The 16,542-nt window shown below is 51.3% G+C and overlaps 1 protein-coding gene across 6 annotated transcripts in view; it reads right to left on the bottom strand.

The window, feature by feature from the left end:
• Positions 1–702: 702 nt before the first annotated feature.
• The window catches only part of LOC139235030 (solute carrier family 23 member 2-like), a 77,918-nt gene continuing 62,078 nt past the window's right edge, over positions 703–16,542 (bottom strand). For 4 of the 6 annotated variants that reach the window (XM_070866123.1, XM_070866129.1, XM_070866125.1 and 1 more), the window contains 4 exons: positions 15,302–15,431; positions 12,593–12,730; positions 10,654–10,749; positions 4,367–7,446 (listed from right to left, as the gene is read on the bottom strand). In XM_070866123.1, the coding sequence (XP_070722224.1) occupies positions 7,217–7,446; positions 10,654–10,749; positions 12,593–12,730; positions 15,302–15,431 (594 nt within the window). In that variant the 3' untranslated portion in view covers positions 4,367–7,216. Of the gene's footprint in view, positions 2,260–4,366; positions 7,447–10,653; positions 10,750–12,592; positions 12,731–15,301; positions 15,432–16,542 lie in introns of those variants that run through there. The other 2 variants (XM_070866128.1, XM_070866127.1) reach the window with 2 other exon arrangements.

Here is a 16,542-nt window from a genome sequence, read left to right as displayed (position 1 = left end):
AGCCAGCAGGGGGAAGACAGCCACTGATGTATAGAATAGCACGGCACAGGAGGAGGCCATTCAGCCCATCAACCCGTCGGCTCTTTCAAAGAGCAATCCAGTGAACCCCGCTCTTTCCCCAAATCCATTTCTTCTCCCTTTTAAAGGCTATTATTGAATGTTGCCCCCACCCCATCAGACAGTACATTCCAAATTTCAACCATTCGCTGCATGAAAAGGTTATTCCTCATGGCACTCTGCTTCTTTTGCCGATTACCTTAAACCTGTGCCCTCTGGTTCTTTACCTTTCCGCCATTGGAAACTGCTTCCCTTTAATTACTCGATCTAAACCCTTCATGATTATGAACACCTCTAATCAGTTCTCCTCTTGGCCTTTTCTGGGATCAAGGATGACTTGCTTCAACACTAAAATGAGTTCTCAGGTGCTTGATGCCAGGTCCCGAACTTCATTTTAAAAGGGTGGAAGATGCCTGTGCGTGAATATTTAATGTGGGGTGGCCAGTGCACACCAGCCACCACACGGGGTTAACGGAGCACGGTCTTGGTCAAGTGGCAAGGGGATGCAAGACGACTAGAGACCAGCCCTGCTGCATGGACCAAGTACACACACATTGGCACTAGTACCAGGAATGTTAACCAAGATACAAAAACAAGGATTGGAAAGAAATGAAGGACATGGTGCAAACAATTTAATTACCAAGTTTACTTACTGCAGATTTGTTTTTATTTTTTTTTAATTACTGAAGAAACTTGGAATGAGAAGGTTAACAGATATGGTGCTACAACGGTCCCTGTAAATGTCTTGCAAAGACATTACGAGCATTTAAATAGATTTCACACATCAGATTTCACATGATGCAATGTTAGAAAAATACAATTGAACCTCTTCTGTATTTCTACATGCTGATCTGGAGTACAGGGCTACAAAGCTGAAACACAAAGATTGCTTAATGACAAAACACTGGCAACGTACAAGGAGAGCTTTGAACAGCATCAAAAACGATTCATCATCACCCTTCCAGATATTGGAGACGACGCAGTGTTACCGAGAGCAGACATCGACTGCTAGACTATAAATACTGCAATGTGGCTGCCTGAAACTGGCACCTACCCGTCAATCAGTAGCCGAGCGAAGCACAGCAAGATCCCATACCCCAAATCTACCTCCTACCTGCCGCTCGGGTGTTGGACTGCGGTGGAGGGGAGGATACACTGTCAACAGTCGGACTTGCTGCCTCCCAATTAAAGGGTCCTGTCTGACTACCTTCTCTCTATTTTCTACCCCACCCATAAGGTCAGGCTTGCCGACTATATTTTGCCCAGCCTTGCTCTGTACAGACGATCCCCAGGAAGTGGGAGTGGAGGTGCATTAAAATTTTTTGGAGCTGCCCATGATCAAGACTGAGTATTTGCACTGGGTCCTTTTCAGGGCTACGTCTTTTAAGCTGGTTTTGTTCTCAAAAGATCAAAGCTGCTTCTTAAAAAAGTGGGGGAGGGGCAGGGTTGTTACCGCAACCAATGCCAAGCTGAACCGTTTCCAGTTCAACGCCTGCGTTACGTCCCGTCGTATCGTATCCAATCACAACAGGCCGTTGCTTGACCGCAGTGATTTTGGGGGCCACCGCAGTGGTCGCTAAAATGGCCGGAAACATTCTCCGTTCTAGAGAATGTTTTAAAAAAAACACAATCCTTTATGCTATCTGGGCCAGGGGAGTAATTGCAGATTACTTTCTCAGCTTTTGGGGGGAACAAGCAGGAGTGGATCAGGAGCACACTCAGCCAGAGTGGTGGGACAAATGGCAGGGCGGAGCAACTCGTGTTGATGCAACCGTGATACGGCAAGGGGGAGAAGTCCTCACTCCGTCCTGGTTCTGGTTCGAGCGCAGATGCACTGAAGCTTGTCCGATGCGGGCACAGATCATTCCATCGATTGTGTTTGCAGTGATAACTGCTGCATCCAGGACACAAGCAGCCTGCTTGATCGGCACCCGGTCCACCACCTTCAACATTCACCACCGGCGCATCGTGGCTGCAGTGTGCACCATCTACAAGATACACTGCAACAACTCGCCAAGGCTTCTTTCAGCAACGCATCCCAACTTCCCCTCCGCATCACACACCACTTCATTGTCGCTGGGTGAAAATACTAACACTGCAGGAGCACCTACACCACACGGACTGCAGCGGTTCACCACCACCTTCTCAAGGGGCAATTAGAGATGCGCAATAAATGCCAGCCTTGCCAGCAACGCCCACACCCTGTGAATGAATCATTTTTTTTTTTTAAATACAGCAGATGTACACAAGAACATATTGGGAGCAGGAGTGGGCCATTATGGCCCCTCTAGCCTTCTGCGCCATTCAATAAGATCATGGCTGATCAGATCATGGACTCGGCTCAACTTCCCTACCCGCTCCCCATAACCCCTGATCCCCTTATCGTTTAAGAAACTGTCTATTTCGGTCTTAAATTTAGTGTCCCAGCTTCCACAGCTCTGAGGCAGCAAACAGAGATCACTGGCCCGCATGAACGAGCCCCTGTCTGGCTAGTTAGCTCGCACCACCACCCTGCCACTGTTAGAAAAAATGAAGGGGAGGGGGAGATTGATTCATTCCTTCTTCCCCCACACCACACCACACCCCCCCACCTCACACACACAAAAAAGGTGCCAGTTTCAGATACTGCAGGGCAAGATCACGAGATGCAATAATAAAAACAGACAAAAAACAAAACATCATACGACAACCGAGTGTTTTGTGTGTGAAATGTCCCGGTCCCCTGTGGCTCAAGGTTACTACTGCTGCCTGACACTCCCCCCTACCCCGCCAAGGTTTCCAAGCTGGCATGTTTTGCTTCCAGTCATGCCTCTTGTGAACAGACCTCAAAGCGGACTGGGCCAAGACTGTCCCCACAACACCCCCCCCCCACCCCCCAGCAGCACTGACAGGATGAAGAGATACAAAACATTAATAATAAACTGCAGGGATGAATATATATATTTTTTTAAAAAGCAGGTTTAACACACTGATTAAAGAGGAATGTAGGTGTGGACTGACCATGTGAAGCCACTGTTTTGGATTGTAAGACAAGCCTGCTGGCAGATTTGTGTTCAGGTTAAAACAACATCTGCCCTGTAACACCAACAGGGTCAGTGTTTCACCTTCAGCACCGTTCTCCGTATCATGAGGGGTGATACTGATTTAATTACTGAGCAACTGACATTGGTCCCACCTCTCACTAACCCATCCAACTATTCGGCTGTGGGGACATCGCGGAGGAGCCCAATTGTGGCCTCGCTCACCCGAGAATGCTGGGGATGGGCGGCTCGCGTTGATTTTGACCCAGCCCGGGGGCGGGAGGGCCGCGCCACCTCCAAATCTCGGCAGAGCCGGGAATGGGGGAACGCGGGGCATTTCCTGGTCCGGTTCGGTGCCGTTTCAGGACGTGGGTACCACCTGACCCACTCGACATCCAGGGAAGCCCCAAAGGCTGGACCTTTCCCAGATAGGCCCAGAGCGTCGAGGCCTTGCCCCGTTCCCCCCCCCCCCCCACCCTCACCCCTAGGTACTGTGCAACAAGGCCAACCTGCCCTCACCAATGTTGCTGGTCAACCTGGTGTTGGGTCCAAGGCCAGGGCACCTGTGCGTAGCTGGCAAACCCCCTCCCTGATCAACAGCACCTCAAGCTTCCACCCCTGCACAAGCGGGAGATGCTGGTGGGCGGGGGGGCAACCCTGGGGCCAAGCCAAGCGCACGCCCATTTTGCAACTCGACACTTGGAGTGGGAGGATATTGCCACTCCCCTCAAAGGGAAGTCGGGGGGAGGGGTATGGCTCGTTTTAAGACGACATTTTCGCCGAATCTATCGGCAAAAAGGGGCAGGGCCACGCAGCGACAGCACGGGCGGGTGATACTGAGAAACGCCACCCTTTGAGGATTAAGGTGCATCGTAAAGTTGAAAAAACAATCAGGAAATTCCCCCCCAAAACCCGTCACGGAACGCAGTGCTGGCCCGCAGCCCCACATCCTGATTGACTGGGGAAGACAGGCGTGACACGAGACGGACATTCGCGCCTCCCCCGCGCCAGAGAAACCCACAGGATTTCCCCCCCCCCCCGGCAAATGCACCCCCCACCCCTCCGCAACACCCACTCTGCGGAAACGCACTGAGGAGTTACTGTTTTGGTCGAAGGCTTGCAACGCTTCGCGATTGGGGCACGAGTACACGGTGCTCGCGCAAAACAGTCCCAACTCGCTCAAATTCCTGTCGCGTTGACCAGAGAGTGGGTGTGGGGGGGGGGGGGGGGGGGTGAAAGAGGGAGTTAAGGTACGTTCCCCCCCCCCCCCCCCCCCCCAAATAGCTTTCCACTTCCAGTTGACAGCCGGCAACAACACACAAGCCCTCGCCGCCTTGCCTGTTCAACGAGGAATGTAAATGCCGGGAGATTAAACCAAGTCCCAATGCTTTTGGCCACTCAGGAGCGCCCTTTCACTGCACGGCCGCCAACAATCAAACATCCAATTCAACCCCTCCGCCCGAATAATGAGATGCGGGTCACGGTCACCTTTGGCTTGCTCTGCTCCCGAGCGCCGGCATGGGGCGGAACTTCCCCACAGCGTTTGGGGTTTGGGGGATGTTCCTGTTGAGCAGCGGACTGGAGGTCCCACGCAGGCTGCGCGCTGGCTCAGGAACAGGAAAAACCCGCAGAAATCTGAACGGGCAGCGCACTCCCAAAAAAAGCACTGGTCGTTAACGCAGTGGTTTCGTTCTTCCAGCGACAAAGCCACCAGACCGGTCGACGAGGAACCATTGAACTCTGCCCCTCCTTCGCCAAGCCCGTGGGTCACGCAGGGTTCGGGAGAGGGAACGGTCCCAATGGACAAAACGCGGGGTCTACTTCTGAGGTAGTTATAAATAAAATAGACGCCAAGGAATTCGCCTCGCTTGGACTTTTAAAAGTCCCACCAGAGTGCTTCAGTCCGTGGGACGCGGGGTGGGGGTAGAATGCAAGGCCTGGGAGTTGGATAATAAAAATAAAATCAGAAGAGTGCAAATTGAGAGCAGATGTGAGAGCCATTGCATCAGTCAGAGTGCCTCACACCCTCCCTTCTTAATTCAAAGATCTGGGAGTGAAACCAAGCTTAGGCTTGTTAAATTGAGTGACCACACCTGGAATACTGTGCACAGTTTTGGTCTCTTTCTCCCAGGAAGGACATACTTGCCTTGGAGGCGGTACAACAGAGGTTCACTAGATTGAGTCCTGGGATGAGAGGGTTGTCCTATGATGAGAGATTGTGTAGAATGGACCTATACTCTCTGGAGTTTAGAAGAATGAGAGGTGATCTCATTGAAACATACAAGATTCTGAAGGGGATTGACAGGGTAGATGCTGAGAGGTCGTTTCCCCCAGGCTGGAGAGTCTAGAACTAGGGGGCATCGTCTCAGGATAAGGGGCCGGCCATTTAAGACAGAGACGAGGAGGAATTTCTTCTCTCCGAGGGTGGTAAACCTTTGGAATTCTCTGCCCCAGAGTGCTGTGGATGCTGAGTCTCTGAATATATTCAAAGGCTGGGATAGATAGATTTTTGGAGTCTAGGGGAATCAAGGGATCGGGCGGGAAAGTGGAGTTGAGGTCGATGATCAGCCATGATCTGATTGAATGGCAGAGCAGACTCGAGGGGCTGCAGGGCCGACTCCTGCTCCTATTTCTTATATTCTTAAATTTGCCAATGACCCCAATTTGGGAGTGCAGTCACAGGGTGGAGGATGCTGTCAGTTTGACAGGAGCATTCAGGTCTGCTGTATGATTGGGCAGATAAAATGGCAAGTTAAATCTGATCATTACGTATGCAGAAGCATTGGGAGGACGAATAGGCAAGATAAATATACAACACAGGGAGGTGGCGGGGGGCGAGGGCGAAGAGACAGGGGCACTACCAGAAGAACCTGGGAGTGACAGTAGAGTTGAGCACTTTCAGTGTTAAAACATTGTGGAGACGGAATTGGAGCAATAAACTGACTGCCTGTCAGAGCCCGCAGTGGATAGTATGTGGACATGGGCGTTGTGGTCAGATCACCACCTCACCTGAACATGGCAAGGTACACGCACTGGGGAGGGGGCAGAGAAAAGCAACAAGATTGAGGTGAAATGAACCAGCTACGAGGAAAGAGGGGTCAAGCTTAAGCGCTGGGCTCTGGACTCTGGAAAGTAGTTTAAACATGGACCTCGCTGAGGTATGTCGAGTGTAAAATGGCTTATTGGAGAGAGGGGCATTCAGGCCAATGGAACAAGGCGGATCCCAGGGAAGAAAAAGTCAAGAGATGAAAGGGTTGTTAAAGTTTGAAATGATCTCCCAGGTACGGTCTGGGAGCGATCCAAAACAAAATTGGGGGATGGGGTTGGGGAGTGGGCGCTGGGCGAGTCGGAGCATCAGGGGGACAGACTCGATGGGCTGAATGGCCTTTACTCACCCGTGACTTTCCTTTTATTCCCAGCAAGCCACAATTGAGAGAGGGGGAAGAGAGAAAAACACTCACACTCACACTCACACTCACACTCACACTCACACTCACACTCACACATCCCCCGCCCCACACAGGATCCTTGCCCTCCACCGACAAACACGTCAATACTTGGATGTGCACCTGAAGTGCCGTGATCTACAGGGCTACGGACCGACAGCTGGAAAGTGGGATTAGGCTGGATGGCTCTTTGTCGGCCGGCGTAGACACGATGGGCCGAAATGGCCTCCTTCCGCGCTGTAAACTTCTATGATTCTGCAAGACGGTGGCCATTGGCTTGCTCAGAGGGTTGTTCCGATGCAAAATGTTCCCCCCACCCACCCCCATCTCCTCAAATCTGCTCAACAGAAATAAAAAGGGGGGGGGGGGGGGTTGCCCCGAGTTTGTGCAGTGTCCCGACTGCGGGGCCAGGATTTCCTGCGCCGATTTGGCGCTGCAGACGATGAGTTGGATGCGGAACGGACGCGCGAAGGTTCCCACGTGTTGCGACACGAGACGCCATCTTGTCGAGCTTGTCCAACCAAAGGCTTCCAAACGACAAAGGTGGTAAAAATCTTTTGCTGAGAGGGGGAGGGAAGGGTGGAGTGAGACAACACAGAATCTCTTTCCCTCCCTCCCGCATCATCCAGGGCGCGTACGCAACAGCGGGAAAGGAGTCCTACGACTACAGCGGACGACGTGGCTCGCGACATGCTATACGGTCGACTCTGGATCCTGCTCCCGCCTCCGGCTGCCGCTCTTCTCCCGGCACATGTCCCAGGCGAATCCAGTGAAGGTCGGGCTGATGGGCAAGTAGCTGAAACACTTGTATCTCTCCAAGAACTTCATGCCAAAGGGCAAGTTGTAGGTCTCTTTGATGTCCGAAGACTTGCCCCCCGCCAATCCGGCCTTCCACTTGAGAAGGCCCCTCTCTTCAGTGGTTCCTGTCATGAACGGAAAAGGAGAGGGGTCAGAGCAGTCTACCCATGTCCACCGATACCTTGTCCGACATCCAGTTCTGGATGAGCAGACGTTTTCTCCAATTGAATATTGGGACGAGCGAAGCCATTGTCTTCGGTCCCCGCCACAAACTCCGTTCCCTAGCCACTGACTCCATCCCTCTCCTCAACTCCTGTCTGCGGCTGAACCACACTGTTCACAACCTTGGCACCATATCTGACCCTGAAATGAGGTTTCAACCACATAGCCGCAGCATAGTCAAGACCGCCTATTTCCACCTCCATAATATCGCACGTCTCCGCCCCTGCCTCAGCCCATCCGCCACTGAAACCCTCATCCATGGCTTTGTTACCGCTAGACTTGATTATTCCAACACACTCCTGGCTGGCCTCCCACATTCTACCCTACATAAACTGGAGATGATCCTCAACTCAGCTGCCCTGTGTCCTAACTCGCATCAAGTCCCGCTCACCCATCATCCCTGTGCTCGCTGACCTACATTGGCTCCCCGTTAAGCAACACAGATTTCAAAAATGCTCATTCTTATTTACAAATCGCTCCAGGGCCTTGCCCCTCCCCATCTCTAATCTCCTCCAGCCCCACAATCCCGCAAGGTCTCTGCGCTCCTCCAATTTGCCCTCCTGAGCATCCCCGATTCTAAAATCGCTCCACCATTGGTGGCCGTGCCTTCAGTTGCCTGGGCCCCAAGCTCCGAAATTCCCACCTCGCCTTCCTCCTTTAAGAGACACTCCTTAAAACCTACCTCTTTGACCAAGCTTTTGGTCCCCGCATCGCCTTGTGTCTCGGTGTCAAATTCTGTTTGATAACGCTATTGGGCAATGCCTTGGGACGTTTTACTACGTTAAAAGGCGCTATATAAATGCAAGCTCTTGGTTTATTTGTTCAGTCTAGGCTGCCGGCACGGGCCCCAAAAGGTGGAGGAGCATGTGACTAACCCACTGTGCCACCCAGGTCCCACTGAACTTTCTCGGTTGGGTTTCACATTCACGCCGCATTCTTCGGGTGCAGAGGATGGAGTCACTGGAGAGAAGGCAGTGGGACGGATAAGCAGTGCCAGCTCGGCTCTGCTCCTTCCATTAACATGATGTTCTGGTTAATTGCCGCACGCAGCTCAGGGCAGAGCTGGAAAATCGAGCTCGTACAGCGGGTCCCGTCAACAATTCCTAAATCAGGCTCATTATGGGAAATTATGACCGAAATGACTGCAAATTGCAAAGAGCAGCGGAGCAGAGCGAGCCACTCGCGCTTCTCTTGAAACCCTGCAAGGTGAGGCCCGGGGTCCTGAATTTATAGTCGCCCACTGCATCGCTCAGAATGGCCTCCCTTCAGCCAGACTTTTGAATGAGACGTTAAACCGAGGCCCCGTCTGCCCTCTGCACTTTGGGACATCTCGAAGGGAGTGATGTTTTGAGGTGTATAAAATTATGAGTGTTGAGAGAGTGGATGGGAAGGACCTTTTTCCTTAGCAAAGGGGTCCAAACCAAGAGGGCATAGACTTAAAGTAATTGGTAGGAGGTTTAGAGGAGATTTGAGGGGACAGAGGGTGGTGGGGGTCTGGAACTCACTGCCTGAAAGGGTGGTAGAGGCAGAAACCCTCACCACATTTAAAAAGTGCTTGGATATACACTTGAAGTGCCGTAACCTTCAGGGCTACTGACCCAGAGCTGAAAAGTGGGAGTAGACCGAGTCGCTCTTGATCGGCCGGCGCGGACACGATGGGCCGAAATGGCCTCCTTCCGTGCTGTAAATTTCTTTGATTCTATGTAAAGGCGCTGTGGAAACAGCAGCGAGGGGGGTGAATTGGTCAGGTTACCGCCCCGCGCGCCTCCTGAACACAACACCCCGTGCAAACGGCGGCGTGCAGTGTGGGACTTTGAGTCACGGGTTCGCCCAACGCGGGGCACCGGGGATGCCAGGGGCTTCAGCATTTCCCCCCACCCCCACAGGGATAACTCCCCTGCTCTTCTTCGAAATAGTGCCGTGGGATCTTTTACATGCACCCGAGAGCGCAGACAGGTCCTCGGTTTAGCGTCTCATTCGAAAGACAGCAACTCCGACAGTGCAGCACTCCCTCAGCACCGCACTGGGGAGTGTCAGCCTAGACTTGTGCGCTCAAAAGTTCCTGGGGTGGGACTTGAACCCACAACCTTCCAACTCAGAGGCGAGAGTGCTGCCCACTGAGCCACAGCTGACAGTGAAAAGGGAGCATGTGCAGGGCTGTGGGCAAAGAGTGGGGGAGCAGGAATAATTGGGTAGCTCTTGCAAAGAGCTGGCACGGGCACGATGATCCACACTGGGCCAGTTATGGTGCAGACCCTGGCAGGGTACCAGCTCGCTGCTCTCTCCAGCAGGGAACTGTACACTTGTTGGGGGAGACCAAAACTGGAGGCCATCAATATAAGATAGTAATGAAGAGAGAATTCAGGAGAAACTTCTTCACTCAGAGTGGTGAGAATGTGGAACTCGCTATCACAGGGAGTGGTTGAGGCGAATAGTATCGATGCATTTCAGGGGAAGCCAGATAAACACATGAGGGAGAAGGGAAGAGAGGGTTATGTTGATGGGGTCAGAGGAACATGAAATAGGAGCAGTAGGGCCCCTCAAGCCTGCTCCACCATTTAATATGATCTTGGCTGATCCGATCATGGACTCAGGTCCACTTCCCTGCCTGCGCCCCATAACCCCTTATTCCCTTATCGTTTAAGAAACTGTCTATCTGTGTCTTAAATTTATTCAATGTCCCAGCTTCCACAGCTCTGTGGCAGCGAATTCTACAGATTTACAACCCTCAAAATAAATTTCTCCTCATCTCAGTTTTAAATGGGCGGCCCCTTATTCTAAGATTATGCCCCCTAGTTCTAGTCTCCCCCATCAGTGGAAACATCCTCTCTGCATCCACCTTGTCAAGCCCCCTCATAATCTTACACGTTTCGAGGGTGGGAGGAGGCTGGTGCGGAGAGCAGTTGGACCGAGGGACTTCTTTCTGCTCTGTAGACTTGCGGCAAAGGGAGAAAGTTGCTGCAAGCAATAAAATCCCGCGAGGGAGATTTAGGAGCCGGGCAGCAGCGAGGGTGGGGTGCCGCGACGGCCAATCTGACCAGGACGCGTTGTCGAGGTCGGCAGTGCGGACACCCGGCGATCAACGTGACTGGCTGGACCTTCAGACCCACCTGGGATAGTGTTGTCCAGGATGAAGGCCACACAGCCTCCCACAAACATGGCCGTCGTTAGCAGAACGTTCAACACTTGGTCAACTTCAGAAATACCTGCGTGGTAAACACAACGAGAGAACCTGTCAAGATGGTGAGCGAGCGAGAGCGAGCGAGCGACTGAGCCTCCAATTCCAAAGATTCACCACCGAGTGAAGAAATTTCTCCTCATCTCAGTCTTAAATGGCCGACCCCTTATTCCAAGACGGTGACCCCTGGTTCTAGACTCAGTCAGGGGAAACATCCTCCCTGCATCCACCCTCAAGCCCTGGAAGAATGTTGAATGTTTCAATAAGATCACTTCCCATTCCTCTAAACTCTCATCACAGGCGGTCCCTCGAACGAGGATGACTTGCTTCCACGAGAGTTCACAGATGTTTCAATGAAGGACCCGATGTTCCAGTCCTGAACTCCAATTGAGGGGGCGGAACATGGCTGTGTGTGGATTTTTTTAACGTGTGGTGACCACACAGGCTTGACAGAGCTAGGTCTTTATCCAGTGGTAAGGGTTGAACCAGGACGACTGGAGACCTGCTCTGCTGCATGGACCTAGTGTGCTCACACATCGCAGTGTGGGCTGGTCCGTGTTGCCCCGGGCCCTCATTCGCCGCACCTTCACCCACCTCAAGAATCTAGGCCTAGTCTACTCAACCTCTCCTCATAGGACACTCTTTCTTCCCCCCTCCCCCAGGAATCAGTCTGGTGAACCTTGGTTGCACTCCCACTATGGCAAGTATATCCTTCCTTGGGTAAGGAGACCAAACTGTGCACAATACTCCAGGTGCAATCTCACCAGGACCCTATATAATTGCAAGAAAAGGTCTTTACACTTGTACTCAATGTCCAGTTTCCCCTCCCTGTACTGTTATCCGCTCGCACGGTCAGCAACTGGCCATGCAACAAAGGTTAAAAACTAGACGTGCAAAAGGCAAGTTAACAGCGGAGGAGGCTAGATGGCCCCGCCACCCACAGCCAAAATGATGACCTTGGTTCCTGATCGGATAGGCACTACAAAAACAAACCCAAGTATTTCAGAGAACGAGCAAAACACACACACACACACACACACACACACACACACACACACAGGATGAGCCCACTGCCCTCAACCCTTCGGTGGCAAACATCTACGCTCTGTTTTAATGTCAGCACTCGCCTGGATATTTTTAATTGGTTCCCAGCTCTGTTAAAATGGAGAACAAACCATTACAGGAAAGATGTGATTGCACAGGAGAGGGTGCAGAGGAGATTTCCGAGATTGTTGCCTGGACTGGAGAATTTTAGCTATGAGGAAAGATTGGATAGGCTGGGTCTGTTTTCTTTGGAACAGAGGAGACGTTATTGGAGGTGTATAAAATTATCCTAAATGGACAACCCCTCATTCTGAGACTGTGACTTCTAGTTCTAGACTCCCCAGCCAGGGAAACATCCTATCTATAGCTACCCTGTCAAGCCCTAGATAGAGTGGATAGGAAGGACCTATTTCCCCTAGCAGAGGAGTCAACAACCAAGGAGCATACATTTAAAGTAATTGGGGGGGGGGGGGGGGGGGGGAAGATGGGGGAAGGTTGAGGAGCAATTTCTTCACCCAGAGTGGTGGGGGTCTGGAACTCACTGCCTGAAAGGGCGGTAGAGGCAGAAACCCTCACCACATTTAGTAAGTTTTTGGATGTGGACTTGAAGTGCCGTAACCTACAGAGCTGGAAAGTGGGATTACAGGTTACTTCACAGCACAGGGGGCAGTCATTCGGCCCATCGTATGTGCCGGATTGATAGGCAGGGAAATGTTGTGGGGTGGGATGGGATTGGGAGTCCCTGGGAGCCCTGCACTGGCCCCGATCTATACCTGGCTCACGAGTCGACTGTACAACGCGCAGCAACTACAGAATGCAGCACCTACCTGTGACCAGAGGGTTCTGTTTCAAGTAACTGGGCAGCATTAGTCCGAAGAAGATGGAAAATCCGAGAACAAAGAGATTCCGAGATGAATTGAGGTCAACAAACTGAAGGTTGGACAATCCGACAGCTGTAATCATCCCTATGGGGAGAGGTGGAACAGACCATCACAAAAACAATTGACACAAAGGCCTCACATCAAAACCTCTCCAATAATGAGCCACTTTTTGAACGTGCAGCGATTGTTTCTATATCGGCAAACGTGGCAGCCATTAGCACTCAGCAAGATCCCACCAGCAGCAATGTACAAGGGCATCGGTTTTTGCTGGGGTTTGTCGAGAGCAATGTTGCCCAGAACACCAGGAGGCCTTCCTGATCGCCTTCAGCTGATGCAGTGGGATCTTGAATGTCCACCTGAATCACCAAAACCACCAGACCAGCCCTTGGTCCCATATTTCACCTGAAGGATAGAACCTCAGCGGTGTGGCGCTCCCCCAGTACCACCCCTCCGACAGTGCGGCGCCCCCTCAGTACTGCCCCACCGACACTGCAGCCCTCCCTTAGTACCGCCCCACCGACACTGCAGCCCTCCCTCAGTACCTCTCTGCCGTGTCAGCCTAGATCACAAACTCAACCTTCTGGCATTGGGCTCAGACCACAACCTTCTGACCCAGAAGCAAAATCTCGACCAACTGGGCCCAAAGATCGATTAGGACGGAATGGAGATGCTGACGTTACGGTTAAATCACAACATGTACCACCCAGCCAGTACCTTGGCTATTCCATCCGTCTCCATTCATCAGTTTAAGGAAAAACCTAATAAGCTATGCCTCACAAAGCACGCACAATCCAGCACTGAGCTGACACAATCTCACACGTAACAATCACTGGGTTTTAATTGGTTACTTACATCACAATCACTTGACTGAATTTCTGCCTCGTTGGCCACTGCCTGCCTTCTATTGCCTTAAAGACACAACATAGGAAATAGGAGCAGGAGCAGGGCATTTGGCCCCTCGTGCCTGCTCCACAATTCAATTCAAGATGATCATGGCAGATCTGATCTTGGCCTCAACTCCACTTTCCCTGCCCGCTCCCCATAAGCCTTGACTCCCCAATAGCTTAAGAATCTATCTATCTCTGACCTTGAATATATTCAATGACCCAGCCTCCTCAGCTTTCTGGGGCAGAGAATTTCAAAGATTCACAACTCTCAGAAGAAATTCCTCCTCATTTCCGTTTTAAATGGGCAACCCCTTATTCTGAAACTATGCCCCTTAGTTCTAGATTCCCCCACGGGGGGAAACATCCTCTCTGCATCTATCCTGTCAAGCCCCCTCAGAATCTTCGACATTTCAATAAGATCACACCTCATTCTTCCAAACTCCAATGAGTACAGGCCCAACCTTTCTTCATATGGCAACCACTTCATCTCAGGAACCAACCTCGTGAACATTCTCTTAACTGCTTCCAATGCAAATATATCCCTCCTTAAATAAGGAAACCAAAACTGTACACAGTACTCCAGGTGTGGTCTCACCAATATCCTGTACAATTAGAGCAGGACTTCCCTATTTTTATGTTCCCTTGCAATAAAGGCCAACATTCAATTTGCCTTCCTAATTACTTGCTGTACAATTAAGTCAATACAGATCATTACCTGCCTTCTACTGTCCTAAATACAGGGTGCAATATATTCTTACAACATCACTAATACGAGATGGCTGCAACTATCATGCGACTGTCACATGAACCTTTATTATTATACATCAGTAGTTGCATTACATCAGTTGTCCACTGGGTAGAGCAGTAGTCCACTGCGGGGGAGCTATATTACACAGATCATTATCTGCCTTCTATTGCCCTTGATGCAAGTCACTACCTGCCTCCGTAGCATGGTGCTGGGTATTACTGACACTTGGTCTACTGACGCTGTAACATACATTCGCAAAATCTCAGTCTTGCAATGGTAAGTCTCAGTACTTCCCAACATGTGGGATACGAGCTGAGCCACTAGCCCTCGATGGCAGACCTTCACCCCCGGCTATGAGCAAAGATTGGAGGGATGCTGGGTTGATTTTCTTTGGAACAGAGGGGGCCGAGGGGAGACCTGATTGAGGTGTATAAAATTATGAGGGGCCTGGATAGAGTGGATAGGACGGACCGGTTTTCCTTGGCGGGGGGGGGGGGGGTCAACAATCAGGGGGCATAGACAAAGTAATTAGGGGGGAAAAGTATAGAGGAGATATATGAGGGGAAATTTCTTTAGCCAGAGTGTGGTGGGGGTCTGGAACTCACTGCCTGAAAGGCTGGTAGAGGCAGAAAGCCTCACCACATTTAAAAAATACTTGGATGTGCACTTGAAGAGCCGTAACCTACAGGGCTACAGACCAAGAGCGGGAAAGTGGGATTAGGCTGGGTAGCTCTTGGTCAACCGACAGACACGATGGGCTGAAATGACCTCCTTCCGTGCTGTAAACTTCTATGGATTCTATGATCAGAAGACAGCTCGCAGAGATTGTGATATATTCTTTCTACATGACTGATAAACACACTCGACAGGATGGCTCTCAGAAACTAATCATGTGACCTTGCCACATGACCCTTATTGTATTTACACCAGTAGTTGCAGTACATCAGCAGTCCACTAGGTGAAGCAGTAGTCCACTAGGGGGAGCTCTATTACTGAGACGAACTATAGCACCCAACGTACCAAATAAAGTGCAAAACAGGGCTCCAAGAACTGGGTCCGGGAGCGATGCAAAGAGTGCGCTGAATTTTCCAACCGTCCCTAGCAGAAGCATCATTGCAGCTCCATATTGGATGACCCTCCTGCTGCCCACCTGGGAAACCAAAGGAAAGAAGATTATCAGCGCGGCGTCAGTAGTGAAGAGCGCTTTCACCAACCGTGCAAACTCCAAGGAGCCACAGTGTCCTAAAAAAACCCCAGGAGATAGAGCGATGCAGCACAGGAGGCGGTCATTCGGCCCCTCGTGCCTGTGATCAATGGCAAACCCCGATTTGGAAGCCTATTCCTCAAAAGTCTGGTGCCGCTCCCCAGCAGCTAACCATTGGTTTCGATGGAAAGACTGCAGCTCCTGGTTGGCAATGGTTTGGGATAGGGACACTAATGGATTTGCTTCATAGGTTCTATGCTTAAGAATGCATAGCAATACATTGCTATTAAGAACTAGTTGGTTTATTAGCAAAGGTCTATCACACTGCACATTACCAGTTCATCCACCAGGCTCACAACCACCTGCCTCATCGTGGATCCCCCAAACCCAACTGGCTGGGGTTTTATTGAGTCTTGCGAACATCACGTGACTGGCTCAGCCACTCCCAGCTCAACAGCTCTACAACTATTTTAAATTATACAATTAAACCATGTGCCCCCCTTGTTAAAGGGGCACAACAACTAGAAGCTAAACTAAACAAAAATGTTTGAGAAAATCAAAATCACAGTGTAGTTTCTGGGGGTGATGATGCACTCCAGTCCCTCCGGTGCCCACGTCTCACGGAAGACCGCGAGCGTACCGGTGGACACCGCGTGCTCCATCTCCAGGGACACCCTGGCTCAGATGTAACAGCGGAAGAGAAGCAGGCAGTCGGGCTAAACGACCCCCTGCTGCCTGGACCGGCTGATGGCCCACTTAGCCATACCAAGGAGCAGTCCTACGAGGGGGGGGGGGGGGGGGGCCTTCCCACCTGCCCGCTCCCCTTCACGCAGTCTGCCCAAAGATCAGGAGCGTGGGACTGAAGTGCAACCAGAGTTTGAGGAGCAGCCCCTTCAAATATTGGAACAGGGGCTGCAACCTCACACATTCCATATAAACATGGAACACGGACTCTTCCAGACCACAGAAATCACAGGCAGCCTGGGAGTCCGTGAACAGACTTAAAAAACGATTGCACAGAACTGCCCCGTGCAATACCCTCCAGGCCAAGTCCTCA

This window comes from Pristiophorus japonicus, chromosome 22 (assembly GCF_044704955.1).
Source record: "Pristiophorus japonicus isolate sPriJap1 chromosome 22, sPriJap1.hap1, whole genome shotgun sequence".
Taxonomy (NCBI): domain Eukaryota; kingdom Metazoa; phylum Chordata; class Chondrichthyes; family Pristiophoridae; genus Pristiophorus; species Pristiophorus japonicus.
This window is presented reverse-complemented; position numbering and strand designations above follow the sequence as displayed.